The 24,592-nt window shown below is 33.8% G+C and overlaps 1 protein-coding gene across 2 annotated transcripts in view; it reads right to left on the reverse strand.

The window, feature by feature from the left end:
- SEMA3D (semaphorin 3D) overlaps window positions 1–24,592 on the reverse strand; it is a 191,392-nt gene that overhangs the window by 49,087 nt on the left and 117,713 nt on the right. For both annotated transcript variants that reach the window (XM_034964345.4, XM_055114602.3), the window contains 3 exons: window positions 23,485–23,578; window positions 20,699–20,827; window positions 10,994–11,136 (listed from right to left, as the gene is read on the reverse strand). In XM_034964345.4, coding sequence (XP_034820236.1) covers window positions 10,994–11,136; window positions 20,699–20,827; window positions 23,485–23,578 — 366 coding nt within the window. The remainder of the gene's footprint in view (window positions 1–10,993; window positions 11,137–20,698; window positions 20,828–23,484; window positions 23,579–24,592) is intronic.

The raw sequence follows: 24,592 nt of genomic DNA on the forward strand, positions 1-24,592 counted from the left end.
TTCATGTGTGCTGGAGGCTGACTATCCACACAAATATCCATGTATACATATACATAATAGATACACAGTAGTAAACCACAGTTTAAAATCTAGACCAACAAGACTCTTTTATGATTAGCATATTGTCACTGACACTGTTTACAATTACTGGCATGTGGCAATAATAAAAAGCACAATAATTTTTAGTTGGTTTTTGAATAATTTTTAATTCTTGTAGACAATGCACTCCCTAAAATTCCCTCTACTCAACTCCCGATATGTCACTAAATCCCTATCGCTGTTGAATGAAGACATGACTAATAGTTAATAAATAAGAATATAACATAAAATTGAAAAAAATTTTCAGAATGGTATAGACTAAGGGCCAAGGATTTCATTATAGTGGGAAAATGGCAAAAGCTTCACTGAAGAGTTGGGTTTAATGCTAACTTTTTACAGTAATAGATGGGACCAAACTACATATGTAGAGATTGGTTCAGGTAATACGCTCTGTGCTGGAAACTAGGGAAAAGGACAATGGGTGGAACAATCCAGGACATCGAGGAGAATCAGGATAAACTGTGTTTACCTGAAGACTGAGATCAATTAAAATAGTGAAGGAAAAAGTTACAAAAGTAAATTGGGGTAAGATCAAGGAAAGCTTTAATGCCAGGACAAAGTGTCTGTATGTTATTAAGTGCACATGAAGAACTACTAAAAAATTTAGTAATTGGCAAAGAAGTTAAATAATCAGTTTCCTTTTAAGAAAATGTATAATATATTCTATATAGTGACTCTGTCATAAAAAGCCTGTCGGTAATTGCTCTTACATTTATATTTTATATACAATGCCTTTATTATGAGTATCATTGTTAAGAAATAAAGTATATTTCAGCCAGTTATTGGATGATTTCAGATGTCTGCAGATGCAGACATATTTATCTAGATATGACCTGTTTTTAATGCCAATATCCTCATTTATGAATAGATATCTGTACATTAATAAGAATAAGCAAAAATATTGACGCTTTCTCCTAATGTAACAATGAGTTCTGTGTTCATGTATAGTAGGATTCCAGTGAGAAGATGTATATCTGGAATTATCAGAAACTAAGATAATTTTAAATGAATTTAAAAATGTAAGATATTTCCCCATCTTTTTCATGGCTCTTGATTTAGATCTGTTTAAAGTAACGTATCTAATCTTTACATTTTTAAATCAGCTTTCTAGTTGTGCTAAGAAGAGCACTAGTGAAAACATTTTTATTTTAATGAATTCTTATATATTGATAGTATTTATTAAATTTTCTTTGCCTAAATTTGTATATTTTGAGAGGATCAGCAGTGAATACTAAAAATAATGTTGATTCAATAAATATAAACAAACATATCAGTGATCATGAATATAATGCCAGAGACTAAAGTTTGTCTTACCCATCACAGAATATATGCTGAAATTATTTTGTTATGTGAATACATATATAATCAGAATATCTGCTTAACGACATTCCTTTAACAGGCATATACAGTATTCATAAAAATGAGCAATCGTATCCTCTTTTAAACATTTTACTATGTAAAAGTGACAATAAATGTTCATTTTCAAACATTTCCTCCCTTTCTATTTACAATTATCACTGATATTTAAGGTAACCATGAGAACATTCTAACTAGCAGAATAATCCCATCTAGATTTGTAGGACAGAAAAGGGATTTATACTGTACTGCATTTCTTTTAACCTGACCAAAAAATAGAAAGTTTTTGAACAAAATAATCTTACCTACCCATCCAACAGCCTTCTCTAGCCCCTCAGGAATAAAAAGATAAAAAACCAAGACAAAACAAAACAAAAAAAATCCAAGCCAAAGATGAAAGCCACCTGCTGTCAGAAGGGAAGCAAATACAGTTCCTGGGATAATAGCACTCAGAAATGGATTATAAGCATTTAATGACTGGATAGTAACTCTTACAGACATCCAGAAGCATGACCTGAGATGGCAAAGTTCAATTCACAAGGAGTTGTATTTCTCCTGTAGGGAAATGTCAGTTGGGCTGACTTTGTTGACCAGTTTCTCAGTCCCTGGATTTGTTTGCATATCCACACAATCTCCTCTAAGAACTTTAAGCCCAGAAGAGGGCTGAAAGGGAGGTAACCACTTTTGTACTAAATTTTCACCTCCTTGCTTATTTTTGTGAAGTTCTAAAGAATATAACCATCTCACGAACACAATAGATTTATCATTAAGATGTCAAAATCAGCAGTTTTTAGTCACCAGGCACTTCTGTGGGTCTCTACACTATTTATCATTCACTTTTTGTAGTTAAGTGTTCCAAAAGCCTTGACACCCTCTACACAAAGATGCAGATGAAAGTAACAAAGAAAGTATATGTAAACAAGCCTGATCACATGTGTTCAATTTGGGTGGTAAGTACAGAGGGTGCCTGTTTTCCTGTACTTGTTATATGTTTGCAGTATTTCTTAATTTAAAATGATTAATTAAAAAAAGAAAAAAAATTAAAGACAAAACAAACCACAATTTGCAATCCTTCAGCAGCTTTAAAATATAGTACATCTGAGTCATTTGATTACATGATGGCTGCATGTTACGAATTACTAAGATCTTCTAATCATAGCATCTACTGATAGGTAGATCAGACCTAAAGCAGGGTAATATGGCATTACATTTTCCTTCTACTGTCCCAGCAAAACTTAAACCCTTATAAATCTTACATAGACATGTAAAGTAGCTAGCAGCTGTCACACATGAACTTTTATTGAGTGTGCCTTTTGACCTTTGGGTCACTATGCTGGGTTCCTCTGTTAAACATGATTTTATCTGTATATACCATGTTCTTCAAGGATCCCTCAGTACTTTATAAACATTGTCATTTTAACCTATATATTAGATAACAGTGGCTTTTGGAAAATGTAATAATTGACTTTCGGCTCCTATGCTCTTAAATCCTGAAGATTTTGTAAAATCAGTTTACTCTCCAAGACATTTGAAAACAAGGATTTTGTTAAGCTACTAATTTGTATGCAGAGATTTGTAACCCTATTCATGAGTTTAAGTTGAAGGACACCAGTTTCAAATCAATAGAAACTGGATAATGACAAAGTTTAAGAACTTTAAAAAATAGTTGATGCTGGAGTTAGAGGTTATAAATTATTCTCTGCTTAAAATTTAGTTCTTTTGCCTAATACTGCTCTTCTGTATCTTTGTGCAAGCAAGAGAATGAAATTCTCAGACACTTTGAAACCATGATATATGCATCCTTTGTGTGCCCCACTCCCTGTTCTACCCATTAATAACACTTATGCTTATAGATTTTAGTTTGAATTAATACTACTCACCTTCTTTTGAAGTGTGATATAAATACTACAGTATTATAAATTAAGAAAAACCTATTCCATTACCCAAACTAACACTGAGGCAAACACACAGGCTTTCTGTTGGCCATTTTTACAAATTCAACAAATAAGATTAGGGAAATTTAATACTTTTGTCTTTTTGATTTAATGCCTGTTATATTTCAATCCATCATTCATATTCTTTGCTTGATTTGTCATTTATAATAGATCCCACAGCAACTGTCCAATCTACATCTATCTGTGTTGTCTCAATCTTCAGTGGGTTATTTCTAGAAACAGATTTTAGAAACTTTCTTTGAAAACTTAGTACAAATGATCTGCATGGGGCTGTATAAATAAATAATAATGATAAGGATAATCCAAACTCAGGGTGGCCTATTCAGAAGTTTGAAACTATGACCATGACATGGTAGAAACAAAAAGTGAAACCTGGCATAAGCCCCCAAGAGACTCATCAGAAGTGTATGCCTTATATTGAACTATATTACTATATTGTGAAGATCTTAAATGAGTATATTTTGATACATTAAGTGAACTAATGGAAGATAGTGAAGTTATGCTCATTAAATCAAATGAAACAAACTATGTTGAACTACCCTTTTTAGCCTGTGGGTTTTCTTTTGCAATACTTGCAATGCCATAACTATGTTTCATGTACCTGGTTCATTGGGATTTTTTAAAAAAGGTCTGACCACTAAAAAATGAAGGCAAAAATAATAATATGAATTTTAAAAATACGGTTGAGAGTTTTCACATAACTATATTTGGCAGTCAACTCCGGTAAGTTAAGTTGTAGAAACAAATGTAGAAACAACTGTGTAACATAGAACATGTAGAAATATAACATGTAGAAACAAATATCTCTTCACTTACTTTCTTTGGCAACTTAAATTATAAGCATTTTTTTAACATAAAGAGAAATTTATGGATACCGTTTCTCTTTACCAGAGGAAGGTCTATTGGCACTTGCTCTTTACTGTTTTCAAAAGTTTTTTTTTTCCCACTTCTGATACTTAGGATTCCCCCCAAAATTCTTGACATATAATAACATAGAGTCCTTTACCTCACCTCCTAATAATCTTGAAATACTTTAGATGAAATAAAAATATACAAACTCAAACATCTAAGGCAAAGGATAGAGGAGAAAAAAAAAGAACAACAAAAACTTTTGTGGCAGCTATTAAACACACTAACTTTTAAGGGATAAATTCTATAGAGGCTTTCAAGGCAATTTTTTTTTCTGAAAAATACACCTAGTATTTAGAGACGACTATTTGTGATTTGCCGTTAATGACTAAGCAAATAGAAGCGGAGAACATGTTTTTCTAACTACTTCAGAAACTCATAAAAATTATTGGAAATACAGGACTGGTGTAATACACTATCCTGAACAACTCAGTTTCTAAGATTTAGCACATTCAGTTAGGTAAATCTAGGAATGTTAAGCAGTCCTTTTCAGGTAGAATCAGAGTTCATTCAATTAAAAAAAAAAAAGCTGTAGCAAACAGTATAAACCCCTTCCTAGGAATTTCTCAGACAGGAAAACAGATGGAAGTGAAGCAAAAGCACATCTGTAACTCGTGGGCACTAAATCTCTCATTTAGGTTGTAAGTGACATGCTGAAAGTAAGCACAAAAACCACAGCTCAACAGAGATCAATAAATACGGAAAGTGTCATCGGCCTAAAAACACAAATCTTCAAAGGCAGTAATTGTCCAAACAGGACCATATATCAAAATAGACAATGCAAGTGGAATTGAAGCAAAGGGCTATTAATGAGACCCCCAGGCAAGTTATGTGAAAGGGCCATCCAAACTGAATTCCTGGCATGGGGAAAGGAAATACTGCAAAACAAAAAAGAGAACTGGCATAACCTACAGCTGGAATCTGGAGTAGACTTGCATAAGTATAATGGGCAGCTCTTCCAAAAATGAATAGAATTCAAAAGTAATGCAAAACAGCCTTGAGGTGAAAAATTGCAAGCAAGTCTCACTGAAAGAACTAGTATTTCCACCCATTGACTTAAAAGGTGGGTCTTGAAGGGAAACACACACACACACACACACACACACACACAGACAGAGTAATAAACATCAGACAGACATAAATAATGTATTTCGAAAGTACTAACTTGCAAAGTAAATAGACACAAATCTTTTCAGTGGGTTTATTTCATGTGGTTTTGCCTATTCATTCAATTAGCATTTAATAGCTCATCACGAAGATCTGTGTTATTTACCATCTACGAGAGCAGTTCTTTGGGGTGTAAGTTGCACCATTTTGTGCTTGAAGATATTGACTGTTTCACAAAATGAAAGAACTGTAGAGCTTGACAAGGACTTTAGAAATCCTTCAAGGTTACACAATTTATTGGAAAAATAGAGTAAGTAGTTTGACTGGAAAGTAGGAACACTACTAAAAATAATTCATTAGGAAATGTGCTCTACCATGTATAATTATAAACATATTAAGTTTAAAAGATATTCTGTGGATGAAGGCACTTATTCGCCTCAGGCTCTCATTGATCAATATTGCCCAGTAAAATTATCTTTTAAGTCAGTTTATTTATTGTGTCTCTCTTCATTGATATCTCTTGACCAAAATTTGCATTGTTCAAATCATTTATGCAACTTTCTCCAAATACAGCTCCAAATTACTTTGACTATGTTCAGAAATAAGATCAGTCTTCAAAGCACAAATTCTCCTAAAGATAAAGAAAAATAATAATGTAACTTCAGCCTTTAAAACTAATAAAATGACATATCTCTTTGATCACCTTTGGTAACTAACCTGCCCCTAACACTGCAAAATACACACACCACTACCATCAACACCAACTTCTTCCATTTCTAAGCACAGGTACGCTGATCTGGCTCCAAATGTATGTGTGATGTGTGTGTATGTGTGCACATGCATGTGTGCATATGTGTGATTGTTGGGATTAAATCCACTGTAGTGTGACCAGATATTTACATTATTTACATGTCAATCTCTTATAGTAAATTGTTACATGCTTGTAAACTTAGATATCTAAGTTACCCTTGTTTTTGGCACCTTCGTCAGTTATCTGTCACATCCAAATTCATATGATCTTATTAAAGCCTTACATTTGCTTGGTAAAATAGTTATGGAAGCAATAGGTGCCTGGTGTCCTCATTTTTTAGGTTAAGAAACTGAGAGAATGGGAAGTAGAGCAAAATGTAAGCCTAGATCTGATTTTAAGTTGAACATTCATATCATCCAGGCAAAAGTCATTGATGATATCATTACTGCAAAATCTAATACCTAGTCTTTAATCATAATCTTACCTGACCTCTTTTTGATAAGTGACATTTTTGACAACTGCTTTCTTCTTGAAGCAATCTTTTCCCCTGACTTGTGACAACACTCTTCTCCAGTTTTCCCACTCAGCCATGACACCATTTCCTCTCAATTGCCTTTGCAGACACTTTTCTCTTCTATTTCCTAAATGTCATTGTCCCATTGGATTCTATCCTTGCCCTTTGATCTTGCACTACAAATCTTCCTGAGTAATGTCAGGCACTTCCATAACTTCAAGATCTGCCAGTGTACTGCTGATTTTCAAATTTATGAGTCCAGAGACTACTGAGCCTCAGGTTATATTTTCAACTGGCTATTGTGCCCCCATATCTCAGAACCACATCAAGTTCTTCATATCCAAATATAAAAATCTGTGCTCATATTTTTTTTTGTTATTTACCATCTCATATCAAAATATATCTCTTTGCACATGTTCCTGGTCCATGTTGTATCTTCCAGGAATCACAATTACCAAGGATAAAAGGGTACTTGTCTACAGGGTAGGTATCAAAATCTCTATGATAGGAGCAAGAGAATTAAAATGCATTAAAAATTTAGCTCATGAGTCATGCCAGTCATATTTGAACACTAACATCTACATGGCGATTGTATTGGATAGTGCAGGTGTAGAATATTACCGTCATTATAAGAGTGCTCTATTGGTCAGCCCTATGTATACCAGGCAAACAATAAAAGAGCAGTAATAAAGTGAGGACTTTATAGAAATCTACATATACATCTACATATACTTTCTATCTGAACTATCTCTTGAACTTACTCTTAGTGCTTATCTCTTTGTTCCTGTTATCTTTAGGGAACAACCTAACAGGTCTCCCAGTCACAAATATTTCTCGATCCAGATACATTCTTCAAATTGCTGCTAACTATATTTACCTATCTTGTCACTTCTCTGCTTAAAACATTTTATAATCCCTCATTGACTACAGGATAGAGTTCACACTGACTAACATGGAAACAAAACTTCTTATCAACCAACTTACCACTCTAATCTCAAAAGTCATTGCTCCCCAGACACATCCCTTGAATTCCAGTTACAACAAGATTTCACTGTTCTATAAACAAAAAATAAAACCAAAACTAAAACCAAAACCAAAACAAAAATAAAAACAAAAAACAAACAAACAAAAAACAACTGTCACAACGCTGCCTGAAATGCCTGGCCTCTATTCCTTAGCGTAGTCCCACTTCCTCATAGAACTCAACTAAAGCACCACTTCCTTCATACAATGTTTTTGGGCTTCACCGAATCCCTAGAGTTCTTAGCTCATAACTCTATCACATCACATTATGATTATTTGTTGATATATCTATTGCCCTCACTGTACTAAAAGCTTTGAAAGAAAAGGGACAGTGGTTGATTATCTACACTAATTGTCTAGTATAGTGCATTTTGCGCAGAAATTATTTCATATTTTGTTGCTGTTGTTGAAATAATTAGATAATAAAATAATAAACAAAAGAGTTATAAAATTGAGAAGATTCACACTTGTTCTGAGAATAATCCTTTACCCATTTTTATATAATGTTTCTCTATTGCCAAAATCTTTTCCCCACCAATCACAGTATACTACTTAGTCTAATAGTATCTTTGACAGGTCAATAAAACTAGTTTTACAAGTCAATAAAACAATTGTTTTTCAGTTAGTAGCTGAAGATGAAGGGAGCTCTTAAATTGTCAGCAGTTCTTTACTGTGCTAACTTATTCAGTGAAAAATGAGAACAAATGAACTATATCAGCAAGAACAACAAAACCTGAGTATTTCCAAATATGTTCTGTGGGAATATGCTGGTGGAACAAATAGAATAAAGGACTCTCATGTTACTAAAAAATCTTTGTAAAACTCAGTGAAGCATACACAGTTTACTCTTAGTTTCCTCTAACATGATCTGTTGCTTCTTAGATCTTTACTTGTATCTACTGAACTCAATTTTGTTTCATAGCATAGATGTGCATCCTGTTATTACTTGTCAAAAGAAAAAAACAGTATTATAATGACGCTGGGGGGAAGAAACAACAGAAAGGAATAATAAGTTTCAAATAATGTCAAAATAATCTTTTTTATGTGAAAATAAGATCACAGCAACAATGATGCTGAGGTCTTTTTTTGTTATTGCTAAAGTTGTTATTGTTTTGTAGGCCATCTTGTCATATTTTAAATAAAGATTTTAAGTCATTTTTCATGTTGTCAGTGAAATCTCCACTTGAAAGTGTTCACTTTTTGCCACAACTTAATCTTAGATTATTAAGTTAGAAACATGGGCAGCATGTGATGCAACTGAGAAACTGCAAAGAAAGCATTTAGAACCAAAATATTGTAGACATTTGACCAATGGATCATATGTATAGCGAGAAATTCTGAAGATGTGCTCATTTAAAAATGTGATTGAGTAGAGATACACTAATTAATGAAGAACCTCTTTTTTTAAAAAATAAATTCATCCATCATATATTCTTTTTTGATGTCACAATTTGTTAGCTTTTTAACCAAGAACAATAGCATGACAGAATCTTGCTGTGTGGCCTCAGAGGTTTTGTGTGTGTGTATATGTGTGTGTGTGTGATGAGAAAACTCATTTACAACAATTTTCTCTGCCTTTCCAGTTCTCTAGGTGTTTTTTCATAATATAAATAAAATATTACATGGTTGATGTTTAGAGAATAGGTTATAATTTTAATATAGGAATTTATATATAGGACAACTAGATTTTTCTTTAATACACTCTGAGATTAACTTTCAGTATATTTATACTAGGGTAAGACATTACTTTGTTATAAATACATTTCTATTAAATGGATTATATTTATCAAGAAATAAGCATTGAACTGGTGCACAAAATATATATTTACTTGCTATATATATTCATCAGAAAGTGACTCTTGAAATTCATTTAATTGATTGTAAATCCCTTATTCTTTATTTAACATAGCTCATTTATACAAATAATGTCAATCCACAACACAGCTTTTCAGGGTCAGGATACTGTTGCTATAAGGCATGCTTCAATACACTAACACATTAGGACTACTCCAAACAACAGGCATTCATCTCTAGGCAAGAGGCTTCAAGAGAAATTACTGTGAATTCTTAGAGTCTGAAAGAATGAGAATGCTTTTTAGAGAATCTGTCCCCTGGGGGTGAGGGGATCAGTGGGAGACAGCATTATTGGCTAGGACACTAGGTAAAGAATGATCTGGGCTCACAAGTTGGCCTCATTCAAAAGCCATGTTTTCATTAGCACTTTTAAGTGCAATGATGGTTTGTATTTCTGTCCCTGAAAGTGTTCAGAAGCCTGAGGGTACAGATTGAAAGAAAAACGTGATAGGTTCAGATAGAAGAAAATGAAAAGTTTGTACAAGACCAAAGAAAGCTTCCTGCTGAGAGTATTTATTAACAGCTCTTCCCCTTAATAACTGAGTTGATGCTAAAGGTGTCTATTTAAGAAAAGTTATTTCAGTGGAGACAAATCTAAGCAGAAAAATAATATACTGAAGTTAAAGTATGATTCTAGTAGCAACATTATTCCATAAAGCTTGTATTCAGTCAAATGAGAGCTTTGATGGCACAAAATGGAAGCCTCTCATAGAGTATCTGTGTTTATTTATAATTTACATAAAATGGCAAGATTAAAAACTAATTGCAGTATTCTTCAAAATAAATATTTTGCATTGTGGTTGTTTGTTTTTTCCTCTTTACCTCATTTTCTCTCAGAACCTAAACTAGATTACAGGTCTAGAAAATATTTAATAGAGTAATAATGTAACAAAATTTCAACTGATTTGATGCATGTAATGATATATAATTTTACATGTGTGATGTGCGTGATGATAAAAATGTAGAATATACATCTGATGATGCTTAAATTACTCTAGGGATTACGTTAAGTTACTTTCATTTAGATTGCTTAACATTATATAAAAACATTTTAAGCTCCAGGGATCAGGACAATGCAGTGATGTTACTGGGAATAGCAATCACTGGCAAAGGAATAGCCCTTCAATAAAAGAAATAAGCTGCCAAAGATGTGTAACTCACACCAGGGCAACAGTTCAGGCACTGTTGGAAAAATAAACTGTAATGTTTGAAAAATGTGAACTCTTTTCTTTTTCTTTCTTTTCTTCTTTTTCTTTTCTTTTCTTTTTTTTTACATTTGGATCTCAAAAATTACACATCTAGGGTAGTATGAATCATACCATTTATGAATAATGAGCATTAACTTTGGCTTAAACCTTGCCAAAGTTTTTTCATATATATATATATATATATATGTTTTAAGTAAAATATATAAATATATCTTGCCTTACAAACTCTTCCAACTCGAGAAAGGATGGTTTTATCGGAGGTACTGCCTTCTTGAGATGATTCACGAAAGAAGAAATATATTTTATCATCATCTGGATTGTAGGTGTCTGGTATGAAGAAAGTTCCAATAAATTTTGCTCCTGTTTGAAAGAAAAGAAGCTACAAATTAAGATACTGAAACAATCCAGTCATCATAGTTTGATGATATTTCCACGTAAAAGCAATTAGCAGTAGAATTTTTAAAAAATGAACTATAAGCCAGATGTGGGAAATGAGATGTGTATACAAATGAAGATGACACAATGTAGAAATATGTATCAGCATAAAGAGGTACTGAACAAGTTCTCCAGGAATTCCAGAGAGCAGGTGAGAACATGACTAGACTAAATTGCTTGTAGATCTTTTCAGATATGGAGATGCTATCATTTTATATTCTCTTTCTATATAATGGAGTTTTTAACCACCATGTCTTTCATAAACGGCTTAGGAAATAGTAAAAATCTAGCACTGATTTTGACATACTGTGATGTATTAATACTTTGATGAATTTTGTGTAATTGCCCTAGGGGTATAAAAATGGAAACAACCAGTAGTGTTTGGTTCAAGTTCAATATAGCAGTATAGGCTCTAGATAAACTTTCTGAATTTATCTCTTTCACTGCCACTCACTGGAATGGTGACCTTTGACACATTATTTATCTTTTCAATGACTCAATTTACTCATATGTAATATAAGACTACCAACGTCATCTACCTACCTTGATAATTTATATTATTATCAAGTGGATTTATATGTGTATATATATAGCATTTATATACATATAGCATATATAAGCATTAAATTCCTTTTTATATGTGTATATATGCTATATATATAGCATTTATATAACATTTTATATATATAGCTATATATAGCATTAAATTTCTTTATACAACAAACATTTAGCTTTAACACCTCCAGTATTCCCCTCCAAAACAATTTTTTACAGTACAAAAGCCAGTATTTATGACAGAGTTCTATAAAATCAATGACTGAATAAACAGAATAAGGCTATCCGTGGCATATATTAGTTGAAAGGTAAAATAAATAGCACTTGGAAAAATATCCATGCTTTTTCCTCCTCCCACCTCATTGATGTCATACTGAAATTTATATAGCATACATATATAGCATATATATATATATATATGTATAGCATTTAGCATCAGGCAAAGGCTGGTTATATAATAAGTATTTAATAAGTGTGATTATTATTAAGATAGTTATGGGGCTGATAAGCATTATCATTATGATGACAATATACAGGGGTTAATAGAAAATTGAGTACATCCATGTACTTGTAAAAATAATATGTCATTATTAAAAATTTAGTAGATCTATAGGTACTGACCTGGAAAGATGGCCATAATATATGTACAGTGTAAAAATGTTTGCAATATGATGAACCTCTTTTCACTGTATCACTGAAAAATTTATTTGGGTTTCTAAAACCTTGTTTAAGAGGTATTCAGCATTTTAAGTCTTGGTTTTAAATAATTGTGAATTAACCAGGTAACAGATGCATAATAGGATGATACCAGTTCAGAAATAATTGGATTAAAGCAAAGAAGACAGAGAGTATGGTTATTGAGAAATGAAGGAAAGACTTCAATTAGAAAATATGTGGCACCTGGAAAGAAGAACAGAGCACTGACTTTTTAAGAAGCAGAAGCAAGAGAAAAGAGAAGCCAAAAAGTTTTAACAGAAAAATAAATTGGCGGGAGGTGAAAAAGATCAATATTGCCTTTTCTAGAGTTTTGCCTAGAGCTCTGATTGCTGTGCGCCCCAGGTGTTATGAAAATCACTCTCCTGCAAATGTACAGCAATTGGCCAATATCCCAATAAAGCTTCACAGTAGCCTTCTTTAATAGACAAGTTAATGTTGGGGCTGGGTGTGGTGGCTCACGCTTATAATCCCAGCACTTTGGGAGGCTGAGGCGGGTGGATCACTTGAGGTCAGTAGTTTGAGAACAGCCTGGCCAATATGGTGCAACCCTGTCTACTAAAAATACAAAAGTTAGCCGGGCATGGTGGTGCACATCTGTAATCCCAGCTACTTGGGAGGCTGAGGCACGAGAATCCCTTGAACCCAGAAGGCAGAGGTTGTAGAGAGCCGAGATCACACCAGGGCACTCCAGCCTAGGCGACAGAGACAGACTCCGTCTCAAAAAGAAAATAAGTAAATAAAAAGTTAACGTTGGATTCCGAGTGATGGGTATTCAGTCAATATCGTCTCAGCCTCTCTGGGTTGGCCCTGTGTCTCCCATCCAATCTCTTCTTTGCTTTAATGCAAAGCTTTGAAAGGAAAAGAAAGGAGGGAAATACATTCATGAACTTTCTTCTCCTTATTCTATATTATTTTCCTGTTTTGTTTTGTTTGTTTTGTCGGTAATTTAGAGCTTCAATGGACTTTTATATTCTTGATAATCTCACTTTGGTATGGTTTTTCAAAAATATATAAAAATAAAATTTTAGAAAACCACATAAATTATTTAATTTTTTTTCTAATTAATCTCAAATTGGCAAGGCCCATTAAAAATTCCATTCAATGTCTTCCCCAACCCCCGCCCCGGCCCTCTTTCAAATTGTTAGTAAATCACGAATACTTGGTTTTGATCACTGAGCAAAGTAAAAATCTCTTTTTTTTTAATCGCAAACCAACACTTCAGATTTTTTATTTAAACATGTTTTCTTTTAAAAAGCACCTCTTGGTGTGGCTCACACCTATAATCCCAGCACTTTGGGAGGCCGAGGCCGGCAGATCACGAGGTAAGGAGATAGAGACCATCCTGGCTAACACGGTGAAAGCCCATCTCTACTAAAAATACAAAAAAATTAGCTGGGCGTGGTGGCGGGCGCCTGCAGTCCCAGCTACTCAGGAGGCTGAGGCAGGAGAATGGCCTGAACCCGGGAGGCGCAGCTGGCAGTGAGACAAGATTGTGCCACTGCACTCCAGCCTGGGCGACAGAGCGAGACTCCATCACAAAAAAAAAAAAAAGAAAAAGCAACTCTTTGTGGGATCAAATTGTTCTATAAATGTGAGATTCGGGTTTCTGGAATTCAAGAAAACAGAGAAATAATGTATTTCATTACTATTATATTCAAGGAATTTAGTGCAAAAAAAGAAAACTATTTGAATTAAATAATAAAAGAATGAATAAGAACTGACACTCTATATCAAACCAAGTATGATCTGGATTAAGGAAATATTGACAAATGGTCAAGACATGGCTAAAGAGAATGCATAGCCATGATTTTTCCACTGACTTGATATTACAACAATGAACAGAGAAAAACAACCAACAGTGGGCTCCCACAAACACAGACCAGGGATGAATAATAATCTTTAGAACTTTTTGAATTTACAGATGCTTAAATCCAGTGCTGCCAAACTGGATGGAATTCTCTAGCTGAACTGCCATGTGTATTTTAAACATATACAAATACAAAAATAAATAAAACCTTATCTATATACGGGATGGGAAAAAGATACATTTAGACTCATTAACTCAAGGTCAATAATATAGTTCTATGTATGTATATATGGGGGCGTGGGGAATTAATAATAAATTCTTAAGTAATTTGAATGGGAAAAGTGTATAAAACTGAAACTATGCAGAAATTATAGGAAATGATTGGATTTCCTTATCTTCACAAATATGTGGGATTACATCGGTATTAACATGAGTAGAATTTATTGTAGCACTTGCATATAATTAATGTAGAACTTACACATGCAGCATGATGTCCCTTGAAATTTTAGTGTCCTGTCAAACCTACAAAATGATTGAATTGAATTTATAATTTAAAAAATAACATAGTGGTACAAAGTGTAGAGAATCTTCTCTCTAGAGAGAAAATGAGAACTCAGTGATTCGAAACAGAAAAGCACAACAGTGAAAAGGAATACCAATATGAAGGAGAGAGTTGCTTATAAAGCTTTCCTCAATCACTCAAATGGGAGAAGGGGTTCCATGAGCTGATTGTTGTTCACTTGTTTACAGAGTTTAATTAAAAGAAAAAAGAGCAGAATAATAAAATAGAACATAATGATAAAAGAAGTGTAAAAGGGGTATAAATAAATATGGCAATTCATTGTCATAATGCAGAAATGCATAGGAAAACCCACTTCAGATATGAAAAACATCACCCAAGTGTTGACAGGTATGGCTATTTGAAATGGCCAATAGGTAGGCTATGATACTAGTCTACATTTCAGAAATTTCAGTATGACATCAATGAGGTGGGAGGAGGAAAGAGCATGGATATTTTTCCAAGTGATATTTATTTTACCTTTCAACTGATATATGCCATAGACAGTCTTATTCTGTTTATTCAGTCATTATTATGATTTTATTGAACTCTCTCTTAAATATTGGCTCTCTTGCAAGTACTGTAAAAAATGTTTTGCAAGGGAATACTGGAGGTGTTAAAGCTAAATGTTTGTTGTATAAAGAAATTTAATTATGAGAAAAAGAGTTAGTGTCAAGTAGTGCTTTATTCTGTGATTTAAATAGTAAGCATACTTGAGAGTTAAAAATAAATACAAGTTGCAAGCACAGAGTTTATTTCTTGCAGATTCTGTTGAGGTCCGGTCTTAGAACTCTGATGTTAGTATTTTATGACAGAAACTCTTTCCTGATTTGCTGCCAAATTTGGGTAAAAATAGGTATCATTTAATCAGTGCATACTTGATCAATTAAACAACTTAAAATTATACCATTAGGCACCTGGGCTTTATTATAGCACATTTTCTCCATTTGGCACTTGAGTACATGCCCCAGTAGGAATGCAGCTTGAAATCATGCATTTTCAGATGAACTTCTAGCATGACACCAAGAGGCACTGCCAAAAGAACATGGCATAAACTCATGTGGCCTGCAGCACACACTACTTCCCTTTCTCCCTATGAATCTCTTTTCACCCAGATGAGCACACTAGCATTATTTAATAGATAGTAAGTTCCTAACTTCCTTTTATTACTTCTTATAGTCTCATTTTCCTATTATCATTTTTTGATGTTCTCCTTTCATGTGGAAGGAGAGTTTACAGACAACAGATCATCCCAAGAGAAACTTCAAATGAAAACTGTCTCCATATGTTAAAAAAGAAAATTTAAAACAAAAGTTCTCATCTATTCCAAGAAAGAAAACAAAAACATCTGCATGCATCTGAGGCGTTAGTGTTCGCTTTCATCTTCCAAGTGGTCACACTTCTTAGTTTTATCCTAAAATTGTAACAAAAGCTCAACTGCATTTGAGTAAACACCCTAGTTTGCATCTGTATTCCTATTTCCTATATGTTTTAAGATTAAGTTGAGAAATCAAAGTGTGGAACCATCAAAGACTTCATTTAGAAATGCCCGTAAAAGTACTGTAAAAAAACCACTTTTTACAACTTCAAATGAAAACTGCCTCAAAGATGAAAAAATTTCATCTTTGCCATTTTGTATCCTCCTCGTAAGGTATTTGCTAGATGGATTAGTATCTTAAGGAAGGAATCAGGATTCCTACTTTTTAAGTCTTTAAACTGGATTAAACAGTCCTAGAAAAATTCTGAGAAGGATCCTTGCACTGTTAAGCGGTTAGCTGATCTCACTCTGGTTAATGCCAAGTGGGGCACAGAACATAATACGCCATGCACACCTGTATCAAGAATTTTAAACCCCCTAAGTGCTTCGGTGATAAAAATGGATTTATAAAAGATTCATGTAGCATCATATGAAAAATGATAACTCTTTAGAATCTGCATCTTAACAGTTAAATACTCACTTGTCGCAGTTCATCTGTATTCTCTCCCCTCCCACTCCTGACTCCAGACAGATGACTCCATTGACTTTGGACCATAGGCTGACTGTATCTGGAAAATCGCCCATTTCTCATAAAGGACAGAAATGTTCTCTGAACAAGCCAATATTTTGTCTTAGTCCATCAGATCCCTCTTCATTATAAGAATATCATCATTTCTACAATTTCTCCCCTTACTCTGCCCTAGTTTCTGTGGACTGGGGAACTCCTGAATGACTGAATCTCCTGAAGCATTGTGCTCTTCTAGCTCTGGCCTGCCTTTCCCTCAACAAATATCTGAATGGCTGCTTGCACTTTCCCTGCTTTCCCTGGCTCCAGCCAGACTGCCTAGGTCTCCCTCATTGCTTGCGGAACTCCATCTTCTCTATCTGTCCCTGCTTCCTGCTACCAGACCCACATCCTTGGTTTGCTGTTGCCCTACATGGCATGTCCATATGTCCCAGTTTGTAGTGAGGCTGCAAAGAGCAGGGGATATGCCATCAAAAGAGCAGATTTTGAGCCGATGAACTGTATTATACAATGGAAATGATACAATATCAGGGGCGAGATACACATATTCGAGCTTCAATCTCACCTCCGCTAGCTGTTTAACTATGAACTATTATCTGACATCAAATATATCATCAAATGTAAAATGTAAATAGTAATTCTCTCAGGTTTATAACAGTCAATAAAATAGCACTTTAAAAGTGCCAAAGATAGGACTAGCATGGATATTATATAAAATAATTTTGAATGGGAAGAGATGAGAGATGGGGAGATCAGTTAGTAAACAATAAAATGGTGGCAATAAACCAGAGATGAGGTAATGAAGACCTATAGGAAAATGGTAACCATAGAAAGAACAAGGTCAACAGATATTTTCAAGGAAGTAAAAGCTCTTAGAAATAGATTAGATAAAGGAGAGGAAGAAGAGGAAGGAATCAAAGATAACTCCAAGGTAACTGGGTGGATGAAGTTAAGAAAGTTAAAATAGATAAAAATCAGAAAATGGATATTGAAGGACAGGTTTGAAAGAAGAAACAAGATCTATAACATTCACAAGATTTTAGACTTTAAATCCAATTAAAACAAAGGGTCATTAAACCACTTGTAACAACCTTAAAGCAATTTAACAGCACAATCAAAACTAAGGCTTACATATCTTGATTTTTATATAAAACAATAATCTTTTTTCTTTTAATCTAGAATAAAAATGGAAGTCATCCTAATAAATTATTTTTGAGGCCACTTAGTTACAGGAAAATGTTGGAAATACAATTTTAGGAAACACTGGAACACAGGAAACAGTTGAAACTATTCGGATGGATGAGCTCACAGAATTATGAAGTGTAGAGGGAGAGAATGAAAAGGCAGTCAATAATACAAAATGCTAAAGAGATAGTAGAGAATCACACAGCATTCAGGTTTTAGCCTCACTTCTACCTCCCACTGCTACCTTCATGGTACCACATGATACCTAATAATGATCATGATGATATTGATGCTAATTCAGCTCTTAAAATTGTCTTCTAATAGACTTCCCGATATGATTTAATTTTATCCTTATAACGCCCTGTGAATAGATTCTATTGTTAATAGATTCCATATTTACAGACAAAGAATTTGAATGGACATTAAAGTTTGACCAAAGTCACCATTCAGGAATTAAGCACAAATAAGTAAGTTCCACAGAATCAATTTTAGTCTAAACAGGGACACTTTTAAGAGTAAAAGAACAGAAGCAAACTGAAAATGTCCTGGGCAAAGTAGGTCATATTATCACCCTGGCTTTTAACTGCTAAGCAGTCTGCCTTGAATCTCCTAGAACCATAAAAGTCAGTTTTTCTGCATCATAATTATTTGCTTGAAGTCAGTCAATTGAGACTTCCTCTACCATTTGTCTTTTCTCCTACCTTCAATTTCTTCTATTCTACTGGCTTCTTTAATTGCAAAGTTTTCCCAGCATACAAATCTCTTGAGCTCTGTCTCATGTCCTTGGATTCTTCTATTTACAAAACAGTATATTCTCTCTCAAATATTCTTTGCAGTATATTCTCATATACTTCCACTACCTTTGTTGCTGTCCCTTTCTCATTTCCCTATTTTCATGCAGTGGCCTCTTGTCTCTCTGTCCTCATCCTTCTTTAGTCTTCCATTCATGCTATTAAAAAACATGCTATTGTTTTTGTAAGTTACCTTTAGAAAAACAAAATTCTGACTCCTTGATTAAAAAGTAAGCCATCATGGTTTCAAGATAATATTTACAGCTTTGTAGCCTTGTCTCCTACTCCCGCTTTATGCTTCAGGCTGAGCAAGGCGTTCATCATCCCTGAGGTCGGTGACCCTCCCCTATCTATCTATGCAGGCCACAAGGGTAGAGTAGCACCCAGTAGGCAATAGGGTCTCAGAAGTTGTTTATTAAGGAAATTGTTAAACCAATTCAAAGGCTTCCTAATCTCTAATCTTCTTCATACAGTACTAAAAATAGCATATCTAGGCAAATAATAATTGAATGCATATTTCCTACATTTATTGTATTGACAATGCTGCTGACTTATTAATGAATATGTTACAGTAATGGAAAAAATATTACTGTCTTTTAGAAGAGGAGAAACATGATATTTGCCATCCCAAGACAGAGATACAATCTTATACTTCATTTTAAGCCATAAAAATATCTTTTTACTCAAATAGGTATCTAAGCTATTCTATAGGTGACATTTAAGAAGTTACTCTCAAACCAAATAATTCCACAAAAATCTGACAATGCACAAAAAGATAGCTTTGCTTTGCATGTGTGTTAAGAAATTAATGGGTAATCACGTAGTCATGGATATTCTATATTTGTTTTCCCTTTTAAGACTACCTATTAAGGGTACTTTTTTTGGCTGATGAGAATCACATTGTTGTATAAACAAATAGATCTGGAGTTTTTGACTAAAGAAACGTTTTCAAAGTGTTTTTCCTTTTGTTTATGTTGTCACTGCTTAAAAGGCACTGAGAGATAGAGAGATAGCCCCTAGGAAATCTCTACCCTCGCCTCCTTCACAAAGGCCCAATATTTATTATGGGAATGAAAAATGCCTGCCTGCTTAAATTACAGTGTTATGTCATTCTGCCATGCAATGGAATAAAGTCACATGTTAGAGAATCATGATAAAATTTTATCTGTTGTAAGGCGGTGGTGGGGAGTGGGGTGGAGTTAGGTGCCTTGTAGTGTTCCTTGGATTAATTAAATAAACTCATTTATAATATTCTTATGTTTTTTAAAAAATTTGAAACTCAAAATATTGTATGATTCTTAAAATAGTAATCAGACAAAATTATGTCAATATTAATATGCTTAAAATTTTGAAGAGAAATGTCTTAACCCAAGTGTATATTATTTTTAAGCAACAGAAGTTACCATTACAATCTAACCCGAGTTCATTGGGCTAACAGACAGTACATGCCTTGGTCTTTACACAGACTGCAAGAGTAAGATTGCCTGCTTGAATTCTCACTCTGCATCTGACAAGTTATAAGACCTTGACCAAATTACTTCTCTGTACTTCAGTATTTTTATAGCATAATAGTTTATGCGTATTAAAGAATAAAATAATGATATATCCCAGATGTCTTTGTGAATATTTAAAATATTAATTAGAGCACAGAAGAGTGTTGAGGAATAGCAGACACTCAATAAATATTATGTATTACTATATAAACAAAAGGTTTTGGAGATTTTCTTAGTGGGGAATTATTTCAAATGTATTTTATAATGTTGAGCTAAATTAATTATTCCAAAACACATTTGAATGAATAATAATACACTTCTTATCTATCTTAAACCAAAGCAAGACAATCAAAAGTAAACAAAAAAAAATCACAAACCATTGAGCCAGTAGTGCTCTGAAATGTCAGTTCTGATGTAGTGGTGGTCATGAGTAGGCCCAAGGGATCGAGTGAATGCAGTATCTTTGCCAAGGAAATCAGAAGCTGTTCCAGAGTAGAGGTACTCATCTGAGAGGGAGAAAAAAGTACACAGAACTTTTAAGAGTACAGCAGTAGATGCTATTTAACATGTACAAATTTCACAGCATGACACCAAAGATGTTTGTTTCTTACTATCAGAATGTATTGTTTCATAAATTTCACAGATTTTGAAAATTTATCTCAGTTGAAGAAAAGATAACTCAATTTACTTTGGTAAGCTGATGCTGAATACTTGAATATAAACAGGCCAAATTCTCTGAATTAATAATTGCACATGCATTAGCTTCCCTTTTGAATAAATAATAAGTGTTTCCTCTTTCTCTACTCCCCACAAATACTTCAAATAAATGTCATAATTAAGAGTTCCTCTTTAGAATAAGACACAAAAAATATGAAAAGCTAAATGCCATAATGAGGAATGGATTGTGTGATTAGTATTTACTTAACTGACACAACCTCAATGACCACAAATTTTCTTTGCCTAACCTCTGGTGAAAGGGAGCTTTCAGCACTGAAGTCATTCTTTGTAATTATAACATGTTGCATTCCTTGTAGCTAATCATGTCTCTAATAGTTCTGATAAACAGGAATTCTTGAAAGGGGAAAGATGTTGCCATTACTGCATACCAAACTTCTTTGTTCTGTTATTTGTGTAAAGTACATGTTCTGTTTCACCAGAGACAGAAAGGAGCAAAAGAGAGAAGGGGAATGTCAAGGAGAAAAAGAGAGAGAAAGGAGAGAAGAACAAAGAAGACAGGAGAAGGAAAGGGAGGAGGAGAGAAGGGATGGTGAGAAGGAGGAAGAAGGGAAGTAAGAGGAAGAGGGGGAAAAGAGGAGGCAGGAGAAGGGGAGGACAAAGAGAAAAGAGAAAAGGCAGATTAGAGAGAGGAAGAGGATGGAAGGAAGGGGAGTGAGAAAAACATAAGGGAAGGAGAAGAAGGCAGCAGGGATCCATGTTCCCTAATGTTAGTCAGGGTGTTGGGAAGGGGCGGGGCGGAGGGGCAGGAAGAAGGCTGTTCCTGCAGGAGAATATGTTGTCTCTTTGAGAGCTAAACCTCTACTATTTCAAGAAACTTCTTAGTCAACCACTTTGCTTTACATTTAATAGAACAATGTAAAAAATGGCAAATCCCTACAGAGCATTTAGACTTTATAAATGCCTAAATATGAGAACAAATACATTGTTTTATCACTGAAATTTATTTTTGCTCAGAAACATATCTTTAAAATTCTGCCTTGTATAAGAAGGGATTAAGATACTTTCTGTAGCCCCTGTTTATATCCATCTAAATAAGCTTTCAATGAACGATCAGGGATAATTCAACCTTAAGAATGAGAATAGCTAACTTCTAAAGGAAATGTGCGCTCGCGCACACACACACACACACACACACACACACACACACACACAGAGAGAGAGAGAGAGAGAGAGAGAGAGAACTCCAGCTATGTAAAGTAGACATAGATAAGGTACTGCTTCCATCCTCTTACAGTATTTCCCTACAATGTATCAGATAAATGGCAATATTTCATTGTGGGCATATTTTTTAAAAAGAATAAAATAATAACAACAAAGACATTATTAAAAAGTTTGGTAAAAGAAGTGAACTGTCACTTTGAAACCTATAAAATTGCAAGTATTTGAATGTTTTGTTAGGAAAAAATATATTTCAACACAAAAATTAGATCTGAATATCCAGGCTTTCGAACTTCTTCCTTGTCCCTAAAATTACTTGGAGATTCATCAGGAGAGTAACAACTGCCGCCAATCTATTGTTTTGTTTTGTTTTTTTATTAAGGGTATGCCAACTCCACTTCACAGAGCAGAATCACAAACCATCTATCTCATTTTCTGAGAATAATGACTGATCATTAGTCACATAATTTTCAAAAAACACAAATACACACATGCTGTCACTTCAAAGCAAAATCACTAGTTCTCACTAAGTGAAAATTAAAATGTCATGGTGCTTCACTCTTATCGTCTATTCAAACATTTGACAGACAAGTTAAATAGAAAGAGACTGAAGTCATGAACCAAACCAAGACAAAAGGAGTCCTTATAATGGTTGAAATTCAGAAGTCTTGCCGACATTCCTTGGAACAGACTTCAGACCACACAGTATTGCTTCTTTGAACAAGATAGTTGTCTCATAAGAGAATTTAAGATGTATACAAAGTGAGAGAAGACTAGCTATGCTAGCATAAATTTCATGTTTCCACTGATATAATCAGGTTATAGTGAAATTGCAAAGGAAGACATTATAACATTCTATTATCTGTATTCTGTAGCTTGATTAATTTGGTTTAATTTACCCACATATGGAATTGCCAAATTTAATTTCTATAATAAGTCAGATAGGGAGATATTACAACATAAGAAAATCCCCAGACATCTAAATATAAAATTATAAAACAAGTAATTATCTGTTCTTTGACATTATAAATATTCAATCAGAAGTTAATTTAAAAAGTAACTGTGCAGACACCATGGATTGCTGTGGCCTTCCTTTAGTGAGAAGGATGCTCAGTACAGACAAATTTGGCACTAAAATAATGGAAACAAATGGCTTGTGGAAGATTAGTAAAAAATTACCTTTAACTCAATAGGAAAATGCGGTTCAGTCAAAAAATAACTCTTAGAAAACCATTTAAGGATAAGAACTGCCTGTCATTGATCTTACCTGTCATTACTGAAGCAAAAGGCTGCTGAGGATCGAAAGGACATTTCAGTCTGCCAGACTCCAAATTATGTGTGTCTAGTTTGAATATAATATCCTGTTATGAGAAATATTAACACCAGTGAACTTTTTAAAAATATTACAAACAGTAAGAATGTGGGAGATACAAACTAAATTCCAACTCATGAATTTGATAAAACTAATTGAGCATATAGCATGTGCATGATGCTGAACTCCTTAACTTTTTAGCAAATATATCTGGCAAGACTTAATAACCATGTTTTGGTCTCCCTTGGCCCAAAGTGGCAATATAATACTGAGTGAATTTTTCAAATGGAAGTAGTAATGTACTCATCAATACATTTAGTCTCCACAATTATCAATATCGAAATCACCACTAAGAACACATATTTCTTGAGCTTTCATGACTAACTTATTGAGCCTAATAAAACCAACTTCATCTTTTAAGAAATAGATTTGCTATAATAATCATACTTTCAGGATAATGATTACAATTTATATAACTAAGCATCTTCAACTATGTCAAATGACTTAAACCCTGTAATAGTTTTTAAAATTATAGTAACATAAAAGTGTTCTAAGGCGGGCAGTTCATTTTCAAGTTGTTGATACATCTGGGTAACAAAAAAATCCTGTTGTAGTATTTCACTATGATGAAAACACTGTACACATTAAACCACATAGTTATTTTGGCTGAAACATCTATTTTTATAATAGTGGCCACAGACAGAATGACATTGGCAGACTTTTAGTATTTGGGAAAATAAATAACATCTTAAGTTGAACTTTCCAAGAAAAAATATGAATGTATAATGAATATGGCCCCATGAGATTGAGTGTTTCATAACAATGACAACACTACCATCCAGCAGAAAGGATGATGACTCACTCTGTGTATGCACTAGTTAGAGAAATCCTGCACTTCAGACATTCTGTCTAGGTGATGTATCTATGAAGTTATATCAGAACACACATGTAATAAAAAAGGACCATTCAGTGCAACTTATGTAGAACACAAGCAATAAAGCAAAAGGGACAGAGAAAATTATGTGTTATGTTGCACTTCAGATCTTTGTTTTTCTTTTGAACA

Source organism: Pan paniscus, chromosome 6, assembly GCF_029289425.2.
Source record: "Pan paniscus chromosome 6, NHGRI_mPanPan1-v2.0_pri, whole genome shotgun sequence".
Classification (NCBI taxonomy): Eukaryota; Metazoa; Chordata; class Mammalia; order Primates; family Hominidae; genus Pan; species Pan paniscus.